The sequence below is a fragment of the Micromys minutus genome, assembly GCF_963924665.1.
Source record: "Micromys minutus genome assembly, chromosome: 6".
Taxonomy (NCBI): Eukaryota; Metazoa; Chordata; class Mammalia; order Rodentia; family Muridae; genus Micromys; species Micromys minutus.
Window position 1 is genome coordinate 75,506,165 of NC_137975.1, and position 20,104 is coordinate 75,526,268.

At 44.7% G+C, this 20,104-nt stretch overlaps 1 protein-coding gene across 1 annotated transcript; it reads right to left on the bottom strand.

The window, feature by feature from the left end:
* Positions 1-3,281: 3,281 nt before the first annotated feature.
* NRSN1 (neurensin 1) lies at positions 3,282-17,399 on the bottom strand (the record flags this gene model as incomplete). The annotated part of the gene is made up of 3 exons (XM_080917777.1): positions 17,346-17,399; positions 11,639-11,838; positions 3,282-3,680 (listed from the first exon to the last, which is right to left on the bottom strand). The coding sequence occupies exons 2-3, from the start codon at positions 11,828-11,830 to the stop codon at positions 3,282-3,284; spliced, it is 591 nt and encodes a 196-aa protein (XP_080773903.1). The 5' UTR covers positions 11,831-11,838; positions 17,346-17,399.
* Positions 17,400-20,104: the final 2,705 nt, after the last annotated feature.

The window sequence follows — 20,104 nt, forward strand, 5'->3', positions numbered from 1 at the left end:
AGCAGTGGTGGCGGTGGCAGCAGCAGCAGCAGCAATGGGATGGATCTATGCTGCTTCAAGGTCAACCGAGCAGCAGTCAAATGACGCTCATTCTGCCATGGACGAGAAGTTGTCACCTACCATTGGGGTGGGTTGTCCGTAATCATTTAAGTCAACCAGGTGAGTTCTCCAGTTGAGGCTCCTCACTCAGTAATTCTAATTTATAGCAAGTTAGCTTTAAAACCAAATACCATAACGAGACATCGGGTCATACTGTGTCTACAGTTACAAAGCAGAGAAGACAGGAAGTGTGGCCTGGCTTTAAAACCTTCAGGCTTGTACCCTAGTGACTACTTCTTCCAGTGAGATCTCACCTCCCAAAGGTCCCCATCTTTCCAAAACAGTGCCACTAGCTGGGGACCAAGGGTTCCAGCACATGAGTAGGTGTGAGACATTTCAGTCACTTGCAGATTATCCTTGTTTGAAATGCTTTCTCTTTGCCCATTTCTTCCCTTATAAAATAGGTATCTGAATTCATGAATTCATGAATGGGGGAGGATTAGATGAATGAATGCATATAGAACACATCAAAGGTACCTCTTGCTAGTTCTTAGTATTATTGCCATAAGTGATGTTGCCTTATTAATTTTTACCCCTCAGAAAATATAAACTTGTGAGTGAGCCATATCTGGAAAGGGGGAAGAGCTGAGTGTGATTCAGTGGGAAGGTTCTAGAGCACGATACAGAATGGAATGGGGGAGGAACTGGGTCAGGCCTCAGTAGGCCAGGATGACTTATGTAGAGAGGAGCTGTTTACATAGCTTCTGGATGCCAAAGCTATGGAGAGAGGTATCAGGTGCATAAACACAGTTATTGATGTTAGAGCATCTCTGACTTTTGTTAAATCTGGGGGAGGGAGGAATCTTCATTTAACAGATGACATAAATAAACTGGAAACATTAAGAACATATGAAAATGTCTTCTTGAAAAAGAGGACCAGAAAGGGGGTGACAGGATCCAGCATGATCCAATTAATAAAATGTCTCTTTGGGCCTGAGGTTATTTGTCTAAGGAATCTTTTCCAGTGAATGGGAGGGCTAAATAAAGCAAACTTTTCTCATTATATGAGGTGAGTTTTCTAACCATATAGAACTGCTGTAGGGTGTTAGTTTGCAGTGATGAAGCAGGGAGAGCCCAAGCAATGGAGGTGCCTTAGTTGGTACATCATTGTTAACCCAGGGAATTCTGCCCAGGTAGCCACATGCTCTAAGCCTCCATTAATTCCAAGATCTCATCTCATAGAACATCTAGGCCAGACCTCACTTCCTGGGCTCTTGACATAGTCTTCACTAATCATCCCCCAGCCCCCTCCATAGAAGAAGGCATATGGAAGTACCACACAGTTTCTGAAGTGTGTGTCAAAGGGAAGATGTAGTGTAAATTCAACATGATCATGGCTCCCAGACCATCTTCTCCACAATGTAGTCCTCCAATCACGATGGGCTGTAAGACAACCCCATCTGTTGGTTTTAACCCACAGAAAGGATGTAGCTTTCATCCCTACCTGCTGTCAGGACTTCTATAGTCACTGTTCTTCCTGCTGCCATTGGCTCCAGTCTTTCCTCTGTGTTGTCCAATGTCTATCAGGTAGGCCGTGGGGGTGCTTATAGGTACCCACTACACAGAGCTGAGGCTGAGAAGAGATGGGGTGTGAGATGGCGGGTATCTTCTATTCTGTCCACTGTGGCTTTTCCTCCCCAAAGCTTTTATCTAAGAGACAGAGCTTCTTCTATAATGGAATCTACATTTCCAAGCTCCACCAACTATTGGTTTTCATTCCAGACCCTAATGAAAAGTCTAGGATTCACGAAGGTAGAGAAGAGGAGGAAACCAGAACAGCTTCTCTGCAGCCTACAGATGACCCCCACTGAGGATGTTCATTGCCCTGTGTGTTATGCTTCAGGGTGTAAAATAAACACCACACACAAAGACCACTGATTGCTTCATTTATTCTTTCATTTAGTTGGGGAAACATCAGAGCTTATTCAGTCTCAGAATGGAAAGTTACATGTTGGGCGAGAAAAGAGCCACACTGGAGGGATGACAGTATAGGTCTGGTTGGGCCCATTCACATATGCTATTTACGGTTGAAATGAAGACTATGTGTGCACACACAGACAAAATTCTAAGGAGTGCAGTCGAGAGAATACCAAACTCAGACTTTTCCCTCTTTCCTCTGCCTAGTCTACATGTGCAGATTAAATGAAAATTCAAGGGACAAAAGGAATCTGGGGACAATGGGATCTGGTGCTCAGTTTTTCCTATTTGATGATTAAAATGATTTTTAAAGGTTAATATTAACCTGGGTGGGCCTTCTTATTTGAGAGTAGCAAGTCTCTATAGGAACACATAGGCATCATTCAGCTTGCTGAGTTGGCTATTTCTGGTAAATACTGTAAAATATGCAGAGTTGGAGACTCCAGGAGTCCAGATCTGATGATACCTCAACAGGAGACCAGCACAAGGCCATCAGGAAAGAGACTCAGTGACATACAAAAATAAATTTGGACACGCGAGCAGGGCAGGTTCTTAAATCCTCATACACAGGAGGGGAAACTGAGGCCCCAGAAGCAATCGTTTTTCACATGGCAAAGTTAATGGCAGGGACTCATTTTCCAGTATTTAACTGTTTTTACCCCTAGCATCCTTGTTGCTGTTGCTTTTACCAAGATTCCAAAATTGACAATTTTACTTAAGTGAGAAGAAACACCATCCGGAGAAAACAAAATAATTTACAGGGAACAATGATAAATTCCTGTTCACTTTTGGAATTTTGATGCTAAGACAGAGTTAAAAGTCTAACATCTGGATCAAAGTCAGGAAACCGAGATTCCTGGGAACACGTGATGATGATCTCATACACAGAGACAGGCAAGGAAGACAGCACCACACGGAAGGATCAGAGAAACCTATCAGAGAACGAAGTGCATCACATTGACCACTGGTAGACTGGTCTATACTGCTCAGTGCTTTCAACTAACAGAAAAATAACACAATGCTGACACACCGGAGAGACTAGTTCATGAGGGGCTGGTGGAACCTACCAGAAGTGGGCATGGACTGACACATAACATCCACTGTCACCTGACCTGCACGTAAGCCTGTGTGACACCCTGTTCAGCCCCACACAGCTGTAGGGATAGGTCACTGCCAAACGCATGTTACCTCAAAAACTGACCGGCCACCTTTTTGAATGATGATGTGTGTGAATCAGAGAGGGGAGGCCTGAGGTGGCGAATGTTTCAAGTGGTTGAGAGAGGCTGCACATTCTGAACTCTGGACAAAGTGACAGGGATCTTGGTGTTCCCAGGGCCCAGAGCTTTAGTGATGGGCTGGGTATGGGCTTTAATGTCTGCGATTCGCTCTTTAAACTTCTGTTGAAGGAACTTTTCTTCTTTGGAGTAGCTCTTGGCAAACACAGACATCAGTAGGCACCCTGCCATGGATGTGCCCCCGATGCAGAAGAGCACAGCTCCCGCTAGCTTGCATGTGTCCAGGGCGCCATTGTACTGCACAGCATGTGTGTCCACCACCATGAAATCAGCTTCACCAAAAGCTTCGATTTTGGGGGGCACAAGGAAGCCCACTGCCAGGACAGTTAGTCCGAGAATCACAAAGGCCGTGCCTGAGATGAGTCCGACCTGGAGAGAGACAAGGACAGAGGCCGAGGAAGTGAGATAAACCCTCCTCTGCTTCCCCTCAGCCACAAGGGCACCTCCCATTTTCCCAGAGTTCAGGCTATTCCCTGCCACCTTCGACTTAATCTTATATCTAATCTAGACTGATGCAGCAACTAGGTCTTGGAGTACAGGATTTAGCGTTTCTACTGCTTTACAAGTTGAAGGAACCTGCCTTTGTTCACACGCCTCACATGGTGTTGAGGAAGAGAGAAACTTCCCTGATGCCCAGAGCTGGCCTGAGTCTGTCCGTGAAAACCTTGATCTCAACCAGAGGCTGCCATGTTGCAGTGTGTTAATGTCAAGCACAACACATTTCCTAGAGTGTCAACTCAGACAAGCTCAACCTGTGGCCATGATAGAAGACAAGACCAAGCCATTTCATGATTTGGTCATAGCCTTAACAAAACAGGGTTACCCTGTAGGCTATTATTCCCAGCCAACAGGTCTATCTGTTACTCCTTTTTCTACCATGGCTGTCCTTTTAATGTAATCTGCCTTCAATTTCCCTTGGTCCTTCCCAGAATCCCCTAACCAAAGCTACATCCTATAATTCATTCTTTCTCACTGCCTCGTTCTGTGCGGCTGTGATGTCATTATCTTCACTGCAATGCGTAACAAACCTTGGCAGATGTGGGACCTGAGAACCTTGATAGTCCTTACGGATGTTGATGCCTTCTGAAAGTAAGCCACCAATTTAAAATGTGGGGCCTCCAGAGGGTCAGTAATTGGCTAAAACTAGACCCACCACAGACAGAGACGAGGCCCAGAAACCACACAGATGACCCCAGACCAGTGCTCTGTTTCTTTTTACATGTAGCTAAGTGAGTCGAATTTGTTCAGATGCCAACATGTTAGAGCCACACATGGAAGATAAACTGCCTCAAGTCAAGATCTCCTTAAATGCAGCACAGCTGTGTGAGGCTCTCATTTATGTAACCAAACGCCTGGCAAAAGAAACATGAGAGGAAGGCTTTGTTTGGGTTCAAGGGGATGAGGTTTAGCATAGCAGGGAAGGCATGTCTGGGCCAACTCCATGGCTGCGAAAGCACAAAGATGTGGCTTGCTCACATCTCATCAGGATGCAGAGGAAGGGTGGTCAGCGGATATGACAGCTGGTCTTGGTTGTCAACCTGACTACATCTGGAATCAACTGAAATGTTAGCATCTGGGCAAGCCTGTGAGGGATGCTCTTGACGGGTTAGATCATTTAAGGTGGGAGGAGCCACCCTAAGTCTGGGCCTCACCTTCTGGAGTCATGAACAGATGTGGACGAAGGAAGTGCCTCCTTCGTTGTCCAATTGCTCTTCCTCTTGTTGGCAAGATCATGAATTCTACTGCTGAGGCATAATGAGATGCCGAAACACCCAGCCTCATGGACTGAACAACCACTGAATCCTTAGCCTGTTGGTCAGAGGACAGCCATGCTTGGACTATCCCAATTATATCTTGTAACCACTGTAATATTGCCTCTCCCCGCCTCTCTCTACACACACACACACACACACACACACACACACAATCAGTTCTGTCCTTTAGAGAACCCTTATTCCCTTATTGATACAGTTGGCATCTCTTTTCCCCTTTACCGTCATTCTGGATCACATGAGGGGTAGGGAAACTCCCCTTAGCTATCATCCTGCAACTTGTACTGGAATCACAGAAGCAAAGTCACCTGGACATTTGTATCCCTACATATAGAATGACAAATGACCATATATTCTACATTATGACATTGTGAAGATTAAATATGACCGTTCAAAAGCACTTAACTTTGCATTTGGCTAGTCACAAACTCTGATGAGCAGCTATTATGATGTGGAAAAACCATTTAGTTAATAGCATTAAAACAGTTACTTAGCATTTGGAATAAAGAGTAGTTAACATTGGAATAAGGATTAGCTATCAAGTTTTCAAATGTCTTTTTTTTTCATTTCCTCCCACTCCTAATTGCTTTAAGTTTGAGTAACAGGGTTATAAAAATAAACAAATATAGAATCCTCTTAATCTTGGAATTTAAAGTGGGTGGAACTTTAGAGGCTGTGCATTGATTGAGGTGTTCAGCATCAGTGTGGCCCAGGCGCCACTCGAGATGCAGTGTGTTTAAAACAGCTGCTTAAGAAGCAGAGATTTTCATAGCCAATGTCAGAAGCCTCGGCCTGTAGGGTCAAAGAAATGCATCTCAAGCTTCTGTAGTTAATACGGTCTGTATCAGTGGGGAACCCCTGTTTTTCTTATGCCCGAAATACTCTGCCAGTTACTATTTTGCACATTTCCTGCCTATTATTTATTTTAATTTCTAAACAGTTTATTCACCATATATGGACACATTTCCTTTAATATGATACAACGAAGAAACTAAAAAACAAAATATGTCAGCCAGAGACTAAATACAAGCAGAGAAGCTATTCAGGGTAAGATGCAAGCAACAGAGGAAAGGCTGGATGGTAAAATCTTATTTTGGATTGCTAAAAACGATGGAAAGTAATTCACCTTCAGAGACTAGCCATTATTTGTAAATCATCAAAAATGACTCACAGTGGAAAATTCTGGAAGCATAAACTAAATTAACTTAAATATCCATGGTGACTTGCTTTCTCACGACACTAAATTACCTCCTTTCTCAAGACTGATTCTGAACGCTAAGACACCGAGTAGGACAAAGCTGTGTCCGTCTTGGATTTGCAGTTTCTTCAGAGCTCAGGAGGCAGGAGCCCCACCTTTTCTGCCTTGCCTCTTCAGAGTTCATACTGGAGCCTGACTCTGAAAACATTCCTGACTGGCCAGCTCCAGCCTCCAGCCTACTGAAAGTGGACCCAAGCGACCTCAGCATCCTTCTTAGCTGAGCAGCGCTCACGATGAGATCTACTCTTAGAATACTGCTCACAAGCTAACAGCTAAATATGGCTTCTACGTGGAGGGAGTTCTGATTATTGGCCAGGCGGATGCTCCTTCCTACTGTATACCCATTAAGGTATCAGAGAGAGGAGGTGGAGACAATCGTTATTGGCTATCTGCAATCAATGCTAATGTCTTGGGCTCTTTAAACAGTGTGACCCAGAGAGGGACTGCAAACATGTTAAGGTATCAGGAGACAGCTTGTCACCATAGGCATGAAGGACGAGGCTCCTTCTTCTGTTTCCTGTGGAAATCACCAAGGGCAGGACAGGTGGACAGTGTAGACTGATCATGATATCAAGTTGGAATATTGGAAGGAATTAAAATTTGGGGATGAGTCCATTAGGCAATATGTGAACTGTATCCAAACACAGTTGTGAGTTGAAGCAGTCTTTTTTCAGAAGGGGAAAAAAAAAAGTAAAAAAGCATAACCTCACAAGGGTCATTTAGGGCTCCAAGAGAGCACTGAAGGTCTGTTCAGTGCCATGTGTGGGGGAGGGCTGGAATGTTGCTGGAGAGGTTCCATCCGGGTCCCAAGAGCATCCTCAGGCTATGGGGTGGTGGGACCGGTCTTGGCAGTGAGTTTGAAAGGCCTCACTAGGTGTTGGTAAACTTCCACAGCAGGAGCAAGGCCAGTGTCCCATTCTCACTCCTCACGGCTACCTGAGCTCTGTGGGGCATGTGTGAAATGCATTCTCTGCTGTGGCAAAGGAGAATTGGCTAGAGATGCAACCTTGGGCTCCAGACATCAGCCCCCACCCCAAATTACTGTTATTTCGACCAACATTTCCTTCCTCATTTCCCAGTTGCTGGTGATGTCTGAATTCAGTGTGTGCCAGGCTGGAAGGCAGAGCCAGCAGCCAGCCTCTGTGAGCACAGCTGCTTTGGCACAGAGGAGGTACTAATGACTTCTGGAGGCCAGAAGCAGCTACGCATGGAGAAATAGCCTGTAGGGGAGAAGGCTGGATGGAGCTGGGTGTGAGGGAGCCATCTGTGCCGGAGATCATTCAAAGCTCATGGGGAGTGAAAACTGGATTTTCATCCTTTCTCTGAGGACTGCCCTAGCTTTCTCTGTAAGCACTGAGCTCTCAGAAGGACAGGACCCAGGACAGCAGCAGGGTCTTGCTCATTCTGAGATTTGGAGCTCTACCAAGTGCAGCATGATGTCAAACTGGGTTAGCTGCTTCTTCGGGCCTAACTCCACCCAGTATGCATGGTGACCCTTCACCAGAGGAATGAACTTAACCCATCAGCCCTTGCACTTCACAGAGATTGTCCCCTCTAGCACACAGACAGATCCAATAGCTTCCAAATTCAATAATTATTTTAGTTCCCATGCTTACTCCTTGTGGTCACTCCTGACCTTGACATCCATCTTAGTCCCCTATGATGTCTGAATTCTCCTAATTATTAAAGCTCCTGAGTCAAAGATTATCATATACGTGCACCGTAACCACTCTGATAGGAACCATTCACATATTGGATTGTAATAACCTGTGTCTACATCTACTTCCTCCACTGAACTGTAAATTTCTATATCTTACTCAGGGGGAAGAATGGATTTTATTAGTCTATTGCACTTACTAGGTGGTCTAGATTCTGGATATCACGCTTGTAAGATAAAAGGGGAAAATATTAAAATCCTAATGGGGTTCGTCATTTACTGTGAGTTGTTCTTAATTTTCAGTCTACAGTTGTCTAGCATTTAATGAGTTTGCAGTTCCCAAACCAAACAGCAAGGCCTTTTCGGAGTGAAGGAGGACCACCGAGACAGGTGCCCTATCTAGTTGAGCCGGGAGGACAGTGTTCAGGTTCAAACTCAGGACCCTGTGACTGCACTCTCTGTCTCCTTAAGCTTATCCCATCTGCTCACTGCTCAAGGGCGGGGTGCTAGCCAACAAGGCACCGTGAGAATGGCCCCGAGGGACAGAGTGGCTCCACTCTTACAGTTCCATAGTGGAGGGAAAGAGGTCGCAAGCAACTTGAACCACTTATTGTTGCAATTTGAAAACCAGGGGAAAACATTAAAGACGGTCTGATGTGTGCAATGGGGGCCTTTTCTGTATCATTACGAAGTTTTTCCACTCAGCCTGCTTTGGAAGTTCCCCAGAATGGCCAGCTTCTGCCATGGTAGAGCTAACGTCACCAAGACAGACTCCTTAGGCTGTGTTGGCTGGTGCTAGGCTTCTGTGGGAAGGCTGTGCAGCCTCAGAGAAACTTCAGCCCGTGTTTCTCTAATACAGGCCTCACATAACAGGAAACAAAGATTTGGGCTTTACTTGCGTAAGATAGAAGGGGAAAATATTAAAATTCTAATGGAGCTGGTATTTAATGTGAGTTATTTATTTTTAATTCACAGTTGTCTATCATTAATAGATTTGCAAGTCTCCCAAGTCACACACCAGTGCTTTGGATGTACACAAATGTTTAAGTATTATTTATGTCAATGGCATTTAAAGATATTGTCAAAATAAACATATTCCACTCTGTGTACACACACACACACACACACACACACACACGCACACACACACAGAGGGGGGGAGGAAGGAGAGAGTGGAGGAAAAGACAAGAGAGCAGGGAGGCAATCACATATCACCTGTACAAGGTATGCCTGCCTCAGGTATGCATTGCATCGATCCAGGCCAATAAGAATCCTCTGAGCTGTGATTTCTGCAGAGCAGGAACACTGACTTGTCTAATCTAATACAGATTCTGTGACAATAGAATGCTTTTGAATTAACAAGAGCCTTGGGTCACCCACACTAACAACTGTGCTACCCAGTATGTAATTCACTGGATTTCCAGTTTCCTTCCCATCTCAGAACTTAGTATTCTAATTGGCACGAAGAAGCTAACAAAGCCATGTCTTATGGAAGGTACCGCAGCCGTTGTCTCTTAAGCACGTTCTGAATACTGTCTCGAGTCTCACATTATTTACTCGGGAAGTGAAGTGTCACTTCCCAAAGTGACGGAGCTATGAAATGCATCATATGGGCTTGCATTCAAATGGCCTGAGACAGTAATCTATCCTCACACTCACTAGGCAGAGCCACCTCTTCCTACACTGCATTAACAATGTGTTTCGGTTTAAGCCAATGTCTGAGTAAAAATGGTGGGATCTTTCAGAATAAGCACAGAATCTTGGAGATAGAAGGGGTCCTAGGCATCCTCTCAGGGTGAATCTTCTCAGTGTCCTTCCTTAAACCTTCTCCTTTCCTCAAACCCCGGCACATTCCAGCATCCTTTCCTTTATTCATTGCCCAGATGTCCTGCCTGGGACTTTCTGTACATTCTGTCTATGAATGACCTCAAACTCATGAGCTGAGACAGCCAGTTGGTTGAAATGGCCACGGGAGGTCGATTGTTCTCGTTAGTGAGCCGAAGTCACACTCATGGTGTCCACCTATCCCAGGCCTGTTCTAGATACCTCCAGCTAAGCAGCCACCCCATCATCCGGGACACAAGCTCAGGCTGAGGGACTGAGACCTTGCTTGGTGGCTTCTTCTCATTAGCATCTTTTGATAGCCTGGCCATGAAACTTTCTACTGTGCCGGACTGTATTACACCATCATTGACACCTTCCTAATCTGAGCTACAACTGTCTCTTTTCTCAGTGTTCTAACTGCATCTGAGCTCATCCAGCTGTATTTTCCCTTCCATGACTATTTTCTTCTCAGTAGCCAGAAGGACAATGAAAATGTGAGTTACTCTGACTTCTTCACATGAATTTCCGTTTCCCAAGATAAAAACCTCCGTCTTCACTATTGTCTACAGGACCCCATAGAAGCCATCCGTGTGGTTATTTTCCCTGAATGTGCTGCGTTCCCCATTCTAACTCTGCTTCCAGACTGCACACCTTCCCTCTTCCGTGGCTTTTGGGATTGCTATGTTCCCAGTGCTGAATGAGGTTCAGCCTGCAAACATTCTGGTCTGCTCCAGCAGCCCGGCCGTGTTTGCTCTGATTTACTTCTGTTTGTCTTCTGCATACCTTCCTCCATCCCTGCACTGCAATCTTTCTCACCTCCATCCTCTTATGTGTACCTCTGTGCTCATCTACATTACCCTCCTTCTCTTATGTGTGTGGCTGTTGTCACTTGACGTGCTGTTACAGCCTTTATGTGGGCACACCAGTGTTAATCTCTCTCTTCTTCCTGTCTATGGATGCTTGGGGCCAGCTGCCTCTTGTCTGCGAGGGTAGGGAATCCTTTATTTCCTGTTTATCATTTCCAGCACTCCGTCCTGATCATTACACAGATGGAGTCAGCGCTAAGTCTCTTGAGACACTGCGTGCATTTTCTAATGAGGCGCCTCAGAGAGACTCGCGCTGGTCCTTACGGTGATGACAGAGCTGGCATAAAATGCCTTCCATTAATGCTTGCTCAACACCATTGTTTCTCTTCAGTTATGGTTACCGGGAGTTAACTGATACTGAGTTCCTTCTCTCCATACTGTGAGAAGACACTTGGAAGAAGCAAGTGACGTGGGGGGTTACTGTGGGGCACCAAGGGAATGAAATCCACCGTGGCTGGGGAAGGCCTGGCTCTCTTCGTTCTGTCAGGAAACACAGTGCAGCAGGAAACCAGGACATCTCCAGGCCCAGCCTCCAGGGACCCACTTAGTCCAGCTGATCTCCATCTCTTAAACATTTCACTGTCTCCCAAGCCAGCATTAGAGGCTGGGAACCAATTGTTCAAACACAGGTGCCAGTGGGGGACGTACACTTAAACTACAACAGACACCTTTCCAGACTGCAAGGGAGGCCGAGAGAACATAGTGCTTCCCACTGCAAGTCCTTCACGGTCAGACGCTGAACTAGCAAGTTAATGCCTAGCAAGGCTACTAACTGCCTGGCCTTTGACCCCACCCTCGTTTAACCAGCTCAGTTGCGTTAAGAAGCTTTGACCCCCAAATTTATAATCTGCTTTCCAAGGGAAGAGTAAGACATTTAACGTCACCGGGATTGACACACACACAGTATTTTCCGCATCCTATGTATGTTCTTTTCACTTGTGGCTCCTCACCTTCCAGAGGACTGAGCTCCACCTGTTAGGCGATCTCTGGATCTGGAAATCATCCTCATCCTCCCAGACAGAGGCAGTGCAGTCCTCATAAAACCGATGCAGATAGGACCGGACTCCATAGCGCTGCTGGTACCCACCCTCAGCGTCAGCCTGGGCTTGCCTGGACCCACAGCTGTTGCTGCAAGACGCCATCCTCCCAGCTGGAAAAGAGCATCCACAGCGATCAGCCCCATGGGCCAGTTCTTGGACCCCAGGATCAAAAGGCATACTAAATGTAAGAGTAATTCCAGGCCAACCTATTCAAATAGTTTTCTCTCGCTCTGTCTCTGTCTGTCTCTGTCTCTCTCTAAATGAAAAAGCACCTTTAAAGACCCACTTACCTTACCATCTGCCCTTCACTTCTGTTGAATGTGAAATTACCCCCAGTGTTTAAGGGCTAGAATTCTATCACTTAAATTATGTAAAATACAAGCCCAAGGCACATAAGAAGTGGCAAGAAAAGAACTCTGACAACAGACCTTTAATGTAAGAAATACGTGGGCAGTCACTGGCCACACGTGGAATTTGTCTCTGCTTGACCTGGATTTTTAACCACATTCCTCTCCAGAAAGTGTACCCTATTCCTCTTCGCACCTTCCAGTTCTGTGTCCAGAGCCCATGTAACATCTTCTGATATGTTAACTAATTACTAAGGCAGATGGAAACCCTGTTAGAAAGCTGTGGAGCCACCTACATGCTTTATTAACCACAAGTGACTGGGCCATTAATTTATACCTTACTAGTTTTAGCTCCATGTGTTCCTGTGGTTGTTTGTGGATATGTCTGTCTGTGTGGGTGTGAAAAGTTAATGCAGACAGTAGACCCTTTCACTATTTCCTTCCAAGTGTCTAGTATAAATAAGTAATACAAAAAGTAAATAAAATGAAGCTGCCTAGGGAACTAAATTTGAAAGATGGAAATTTAAGATTGATCGGTTCCAATTGTTACTCCTGGATAGAGCAGTTTAAAAGGATTTGGTTAATAATTTATGTTATTTTAAAATAAACTTTATTTCACGTGTTTGGGTGTCTTTTCTGCACGTCTGAAATGTTTGCATGCGTGGTACCAGCTAAGGGCAGAAGAGGGTGTTATCCCCTGGAGCTGGAGCTATTGGTGGCCAAGAGCCACCATGTGGGTGCTGTGACTTGAACTGTAGTCCTCTACAAGAGCAGCCAGTGCTCTTAGCCACTAAGCCCAGTGTTTTTGTTTCTTCTTTTTAGTAAGGAATTACTGAGGGGGCATAGTTTTGGTGAGTGAGGGACTTCTCAGTTCTATGTCCTTTGACTTTTCTGATCTACATGTAAGCCAGTAGGTGTTTTGCTAGGAGTGGGCAATCTTTGGTATTTTCCAGTTTCTTGTAGATTATTTTCCTTGCTTGGGCATACACTGCATGTGACAAAGTGAGACCCAAAGCTATTTTCTCACTAGAAAGGTATTTTTGTAGGAACGTCCTGGACTGTGCTCTAATATAGACCAGGAAAGAGGCATTGCATGTTCTACCTGCTTATCAACCAGCTGGTAATGTCCACAGGACAACACCGTTCCTACGGTTCTGTCAGATTTCCTTGTAGTTACTGAGTTCATTTGGATAATGTGATGGTTATCTTGACCGCTTACTTCAAAGAACTTAGAATCACCAAGGGAACAAACCCCAAGGCATACCTGTGAAGGGTTTTCTACATTAGGATCATTGAGGTGGGAAGAATTTCTGTAACGGTGGGTAGCATTGGATAATGCTGAATCATGGACCGAGTACTGGCATTGATCTCTCCTTCCTGAACGTGGATGGGATGTGACCAGCTGCCCCAAGTTCCTGGTGCCGTGTCAGGCTATGCTCTAGAATACTGAGCCCTTCTTTGCCTAGGCTGCCTTTGTCCAAGTCTTGTCCCAGTAACTCATGAAGTAACCAGTACAGACAGATGTTGGTAGAAGGTAAGAATAGTCTTATGGGAACAAAGCAAACTCACAAGAGCATTCCTCTATAAGTACCCTGGCCACAGATGGGTGTGATCAGAAAATGTAATCAGATTTGAGAACGTATGCTTTTGGTGTCAGAAGAATGGCGCAGCAGGTGGCATCCTGTCCACTTGCCTCATTTTCCTACATGCTGGCCAGCATTATGTTTGACACCTGGGTACTTTCTTGGTTCAGGGACAGCTACCTCTAAAAAAATGTTCTGGAGAACGTGTCAGGAGAGAAAGGCAAACATTTCAAAAGAGAACTCTTAGACATTCAGAGGGGTTTGACTTTACAACCAGTTGAGTCTTTACAAAGCATTTTGTCTGCTTGCAGCAAAGCCTGACGAACCAAAAAGTTAACATATAACTCTTATGTCTTACGTGCTAGGATGACCTCCTCAGTACCTTCTAAGTAATGCTTATACAATGAATATGATTAATAAGAGCCTATTACCAGTGACACATAAGTAGGATAATTTTAGTGTTGCCTTCTTTGAAGACATTCTAATAATTTTTTTTTTTTTTTTTTTTTTTTTAGTCAACTGGAAATTGGGTTGCTATTACTAACTCTGCTTTGTCATTGAGGAAACTGAGGTATGGAAAAATCATCTTGCTAAAGGTTATGCAGTGAGTCAGGGAGGAGACAAAAGATTCCGGTTATTGCAAAGTGCAGGATCTTGGTCTGAATCATAGGCTTGTGTAGTCAGAATCAACTCACCTAGATGGTTTATATAATCTACACATCTAATGCAGAGCATCGGAGTCTTCAACATGAGGGAAGACATAGGGCATAGGAGGAATAAAATGTCCTTTGCAGCAACAAGAAGAGCTACCTCACTTGGTTGCTGGAGTTCTCACTCATTAAGACAGCTCTGATGCTGAGCAGGTCCCTGATACTCACTGTATACATTCGCTACCCTGCTCACTTCCAGCACACCTTGCGATACTCTTTAATGAAACTTGGCTCATAACAAAACAGAACAAAAAGCCAATGTGAGAGAGAAAAACCAAAAAGCAGGAGGACAAACTTCTGTGAAGCAAACGTTTTGATCCTCAGCATGCATTACACTTCAAAATGGATCATCAGTGATGCTGGGTGTATTCCCGAGGAGGAATCTTGCTGACTCTTGCTTCATTCTTCCAAGAGCACAAGGCATGAACAAGAAGAGCATGGCCTGTGTCACATTAGCCACATAGAGCAGAGACCTGACTCAGGCACTTGTTTCTGGTCACAACAGCACTCACAGCTTGTTTCATCACCCTTACACCGAGAGGGTTGGACTGGACCAAGGTTTTATTTCTTCCAGGTGTGTTTTTCTATGGGTTTTGGCTACACATCTTCAGAATGAGCCATTTACTGATTCTGTACCTCCTTGTGGACTGTCAGTCATGGACATGTCCTTAACTCCAGTGTGTATGAGTTCAGTTTCATACATGCTGCCTTCCACAGGAGCACCTGGATGGGAGGAGGTGTCTGAGAAGATCCACATACCTTCCTCAAGATTCAAGTTAGGACTGATGTGTGGAAGATAATGAGCACTTTATAGATGAGTTTTAAAATCTACTAGAGCAGACTGAGGGTGGGGTCTAAGAACATCAACAGAGTTATATAACTCAAAGAGAAGTTAGTGTGTCAGAAGCCAGCTGTCTCCATACAGAGAATGTTAGAATTATTTGGAATGTGTGGACTGGCACCCGTGTTGTTAGACAAAGGATACGTGAAGTCATGTCATTAAGCAATTTTAAAGCTGGTCAACTACTGAATGATATGCAATAAACTAGGATGGAGACAGAAACTGAGCTGGGCTAAGGCCTGTGAACTTGAATCAGTGCTCCCCTATTGAACACGGCTTTGTTACGTTGTGTATCAGCAGCCACAACACAGTAGCAACCATGTTTGTAGTTATTATTAAGGGATAGGCCTAGGAGGCTCTGTTATTAAGAGAAAGCTTCCATATGCAGGAAGTTCAGGCATAGAAGCAGATAATGGAGTTTTCTAGAATTATATTTAAATGACACATTGTTGGTATATGTTTTAAATATGCAAGAGGAGGCTCTTGTGCTCCCTTTTAGGTTTGCATGTGTGTGTGGGGGGGAGCAACAAGATCTCTAGTCCAGGACGACATTGAATTAACTGAGTCTAGCCCTGAACTTCTGATCCCCTTGCCTCTGTCAGGAGTGCTGTTTGCACTATTATGCCTGGTTTGTGCTGGGCTGGGTATCGGACCAGGGCCTTGTGCATGACAGGCAAACAGTCTACCGATTACCTGTACCTCCAGCCTGGGATCGTGGCAGAATCCCGGCACTATGGCATCTGCGTGGATCTGTTTGCTCACCTGAGAAGAGGCCTTTGTTTGTGTTCTCCCTGAGACCTTGTAGATACTGAAAATCAAATCAAAACAAACAAAACAAACGAGGACTATCCACAGCTTTCTTCTTCCCACTAATTGCCTTCAATAAAATACCCTTCATGTGCATCATTTACAGTTGGTGAGAGTAAATGCTGTCTAGACAGACAGACAGACATCTTGGCTAGACAGACAGATTCCCCACAGGCAGGGCTGTGAGTACCTGGATCAACGTACTGTGGTATCTATAGTTGAGGATTTTAATTTGGAGCTACATATGCAGTTATTTTCATTTTATTTTAAAAGTACTCACAGGCTTATTATGGAAATAGAAATAAATCTTTATTCCTCCTGCAACTCTGAGGATATCACAGGCATCACACTATTTATCTTCATGGTCTCCTTGAGAGAAGGGAGGCGGCAAATTCGGGCACAAAGTGGATGAGTGTTTTCCCATGGCTCTATGTGTGAGTCACTTGTGGGCCAGGCCCTGCTTTCTTTACTCACTTTGAAATAACTCTCAATTTCTCATACTGTTTTCTCTCTCTCAAGATAATTCTGGGCTAATGAGAGTGACGTTCCCATTAGAGTCACTTTCCACAGGACTGGCGCTGGGAGGCACAAGGTATAGACACAGTCCACTGGGATCACTTATCCAGAACCAAACCCAAAAGGTCACATACCTTAAAGGACTCTATGAGATTCGCAGTGCAGGCAGGAAGGCACGAAAGCCTGCTAAGAGCCTTGCCATTTTGAAATTGAGCATTTCTTTGAATTACAGTATGATCATAAAACTTGAATTGCATTTTTTTTCTACCAATGGATATTTTGTCTTTTTGAAATGATCCCAGAGACAGCGGCTTTGTATAATGAGGCCTCTACTCCCCGTGCCAGCCCATTAGCAGTCACTTTTGTAATTTAGAAAATAGAAATTATAGTATTATAATTAGTTTACCCATCATCAGTTGCCCGAGTCTTTCAAGTGATGGCTATGTATCTCAACTTAGCCACACGTTTCTTACCTATACATCTATCTGGCATTTTTTATCTATAGTCCACTTATCCATCAATTATCCTCTACCAATTTTCTACTCATCCATATAATCTATTATCTTCTATCCACCTATACATGATTTGTTTATTTATCTATATCATTTATCTTTCTACTGTCTGTCATTAATCTATCATTTTTTTAAAAAATTTTTTTACCTGATGCCTATCTATCTATCTATCTATCTATCCATCCATATATATTTATTATATATATAAATGAGACATTCAAAATTCAAAACCAAAATAAGCATTCTTCTCCTTTAAGCTCTTCCTTATCTGCATTCACAGATGACAAAAGCTGACTCTTACCTTCAATGTTCTCCTTGTCCTCTGCCTGTTTACACTTTGATCTTTCTTTTAGAAGCTCATTCTTCGATTCTATTTAAAAAAAGACAACAACTGTGTAGATATGACCCAGAGCAAAATAAAAACTTTACAAGCCACTTACAAAACTACTGACCAAGACCTCCTTGTGAAAGAGCAGTGACTGCTTTTCTTAAAACAAAAGCAAAGAGCAGAACCAAAGGCAAAAAAAAAAAAAAAAAAAAAAAAAAGCAAGCAAAAACAGCCTCAAAAGTCTAACTCCTGTTTTAAAACTTTCTAGAGGATTCTAGTGATAATTTTTGGCATGGTTGAAGTGACATAAACCCACGGACTTAGTGAGCCCTGGCACACTGCATAGGTGCCGCTTTTATCTTGATGTCATTGTTTTCCAGTGTGGACAACACTAACTTGACTCTTCATATCACACACACTCCGCCTGAAAGATGGTATCTTGTTTCCTAGACATCTCATAACCGCTCTGAAAAACAAACAAGCTTTACAACCCTTGTGTCTTCCGATAAGCTGACAGGCATCACACCCTCTGCAAATCTCCTTGGACATTTACTCATTGTGTTTATTTTAACTTCCACATCCGTTCTCTTCCCATCCTTATCAGTTTATTCTACAGCTGCTAAAGAGAAGCAGGTGCCTGTTCAAAATTCAATTAAGGGACCTCTGCTAGCTACTGAGCTATTGCTTTCCTGCATTACTCTAGTCTTGTGAAATCAAACAAACAAACAAACAAACAAACAAACAAGCAAAAACCAGAGGGTCAGATCATCCAAAAGGCCATTGAAAATCCTGTTGAACAGATGCCCATTGAATTTGTAGGAGAAACTGAAGGTTGGAGGGGGACAGAGAAGGGTAAGCCTAGGAAAGACATAATAAACTGTCTTTAATATTTTTATAGTCAGTCTATAATGAAGAATAAATAGCTATACTGTCTTCAAGACCCATTTTCTTGCTCATGGAGTTTGGGTGGTATTGGAGCTAACATTAGAATCTAGGAATTGAATTAACTTAACAAAACAAGCCAGTTAAAAGCCACTACCTCACTACCTTCTTCTGTCTCCTAGATTTCCCTCTTTGCCTCTCCTGGTTTCTGTCGCCGTCTCTCAGCAGTGTCCTTTCCTTTCCTTGTTGTGTCTGAAGAAACTGAAGGATTGGTCCTCTACCAAAGAACTGGCCTGTCTGGAACCCTGGGATCTCTCCAAGGTCCTGAAAACATTGGCGCCACAGAGCCAGGAACCAATTAAGTCTACCCTAGCTTTTCCAACTCCAGCTGGTTTGTGAGGTCACCAGCCTTGGTCTGACCCCCACCCTCGTGTCCCTATCCAATAACAAAAAGAAGGAGATTCTAAGATCATATCAAAACATCTTTAGACATGGCTAAGGACTGGGGAGGGGCGGTGGAGGTGATTCTGATAGAGAACTGCTCAAGTCAGCCTGGCAGAAAAATCTAAGAAGCCTCGCAAACTAAAGCCGTCTGTTCCTTACTGAAAATACAACTTTTCTTGTCTTACAGGAAGGAAACTCATAAGTTTTTAGCTGTACAACACCCGAATTCTTACGTAACATAGACCACAATCCCCCAAAGCATGAAGTTGGTTGCTTCAAATTGCCACGTTTTGTGTGTGTGTGTATTTTGGTGTGTGTATGTGTGTGTGTGTGTGTGTGTGTGTTAATAAGGAGAGAGGAAGAGGAAAATCTGGGGAGAGGGGAGTGGGTTGGAGGAAGAGAAATTGATTGATAGAGGTTTGTGTATGTGGAGGGCGGGAGGCAAGAGAACAGGAGAATGAGGTGAAGAGGCAGCCCCACAACAGCCCTCAGCCCTCCCGGCTGCTTTACCTGTCCCTCCAATCCCCGACCCGTGGAGCAAGTGCAGCCGACCTAGCCGCAGATCTCTCGCTGGGGTCCCATCGCCGCCGCCACCGCCGCCGCCGTCGCCACTCCCGCCTCTCCAAGCTCAGCTGCACGTGATTGACAGCCAGCGGCTCACGTGCCCGCGCAGCCCAGGCGCGCGCGGCTTCCAGTAGGGGCCGGGTCCGCGCAGCGCAGGCAGGCAGCCTGTGGGAAGGGCCGACCTGGAGCACCGCCCCTTCCTGTGGTAGCTCCTTATCCCCACCCTGGCCTTGCCAAGCTTGTGCCAGCTCGCCCACTGTTTGCCTTACCTCTTCTGGCTCAATAGCCCCACCCCCCACCCCACCCCAAGGATTACGGATTGAACTCCTGGCCAAGAGTTCTCTCCTCCCTCTTCCTGTTTTTGTTTTGAGACAGCATCTCAAAAGTTGTACAGGCTGGTCTTAAACCCACACAAGCCCAGGAGGGCCTAGACCTTTTGACCTTCCACTTTAACCTCCCAGGTAGCTAAGGTGACAAGCTGCAACACTAAATCCGGTTTTGGTTTTGTTTTGCCTTGCCTTTTAAAAATAGATTTTTAAAAAGTAAAAAAGAGCAAGGGATGGCTCACCTTTAATCCCAGCACTTGGGCTGCAGAGGCAGGTGGATCTCTGTGAGTCTGCAACCAGCCTGGTCTTTCAAGGTGAGTTCCAGGAGAGCCAGAAATACAGAGATCCTGTCTCAGATAAACCAGTGGATCTTTAACAGCAGCAGCAGCAATAAAAGTGAACGGAGGGGCAGGTGTGTTCAATGTCTGTTTCTTCCACTGGTCCTCAGAGGTCTGCAGGAGGCCTCATCCATGTCTTCTGTCCTGGAAGAGGCGTGGTGGGGGTGGGGTAAGCAGC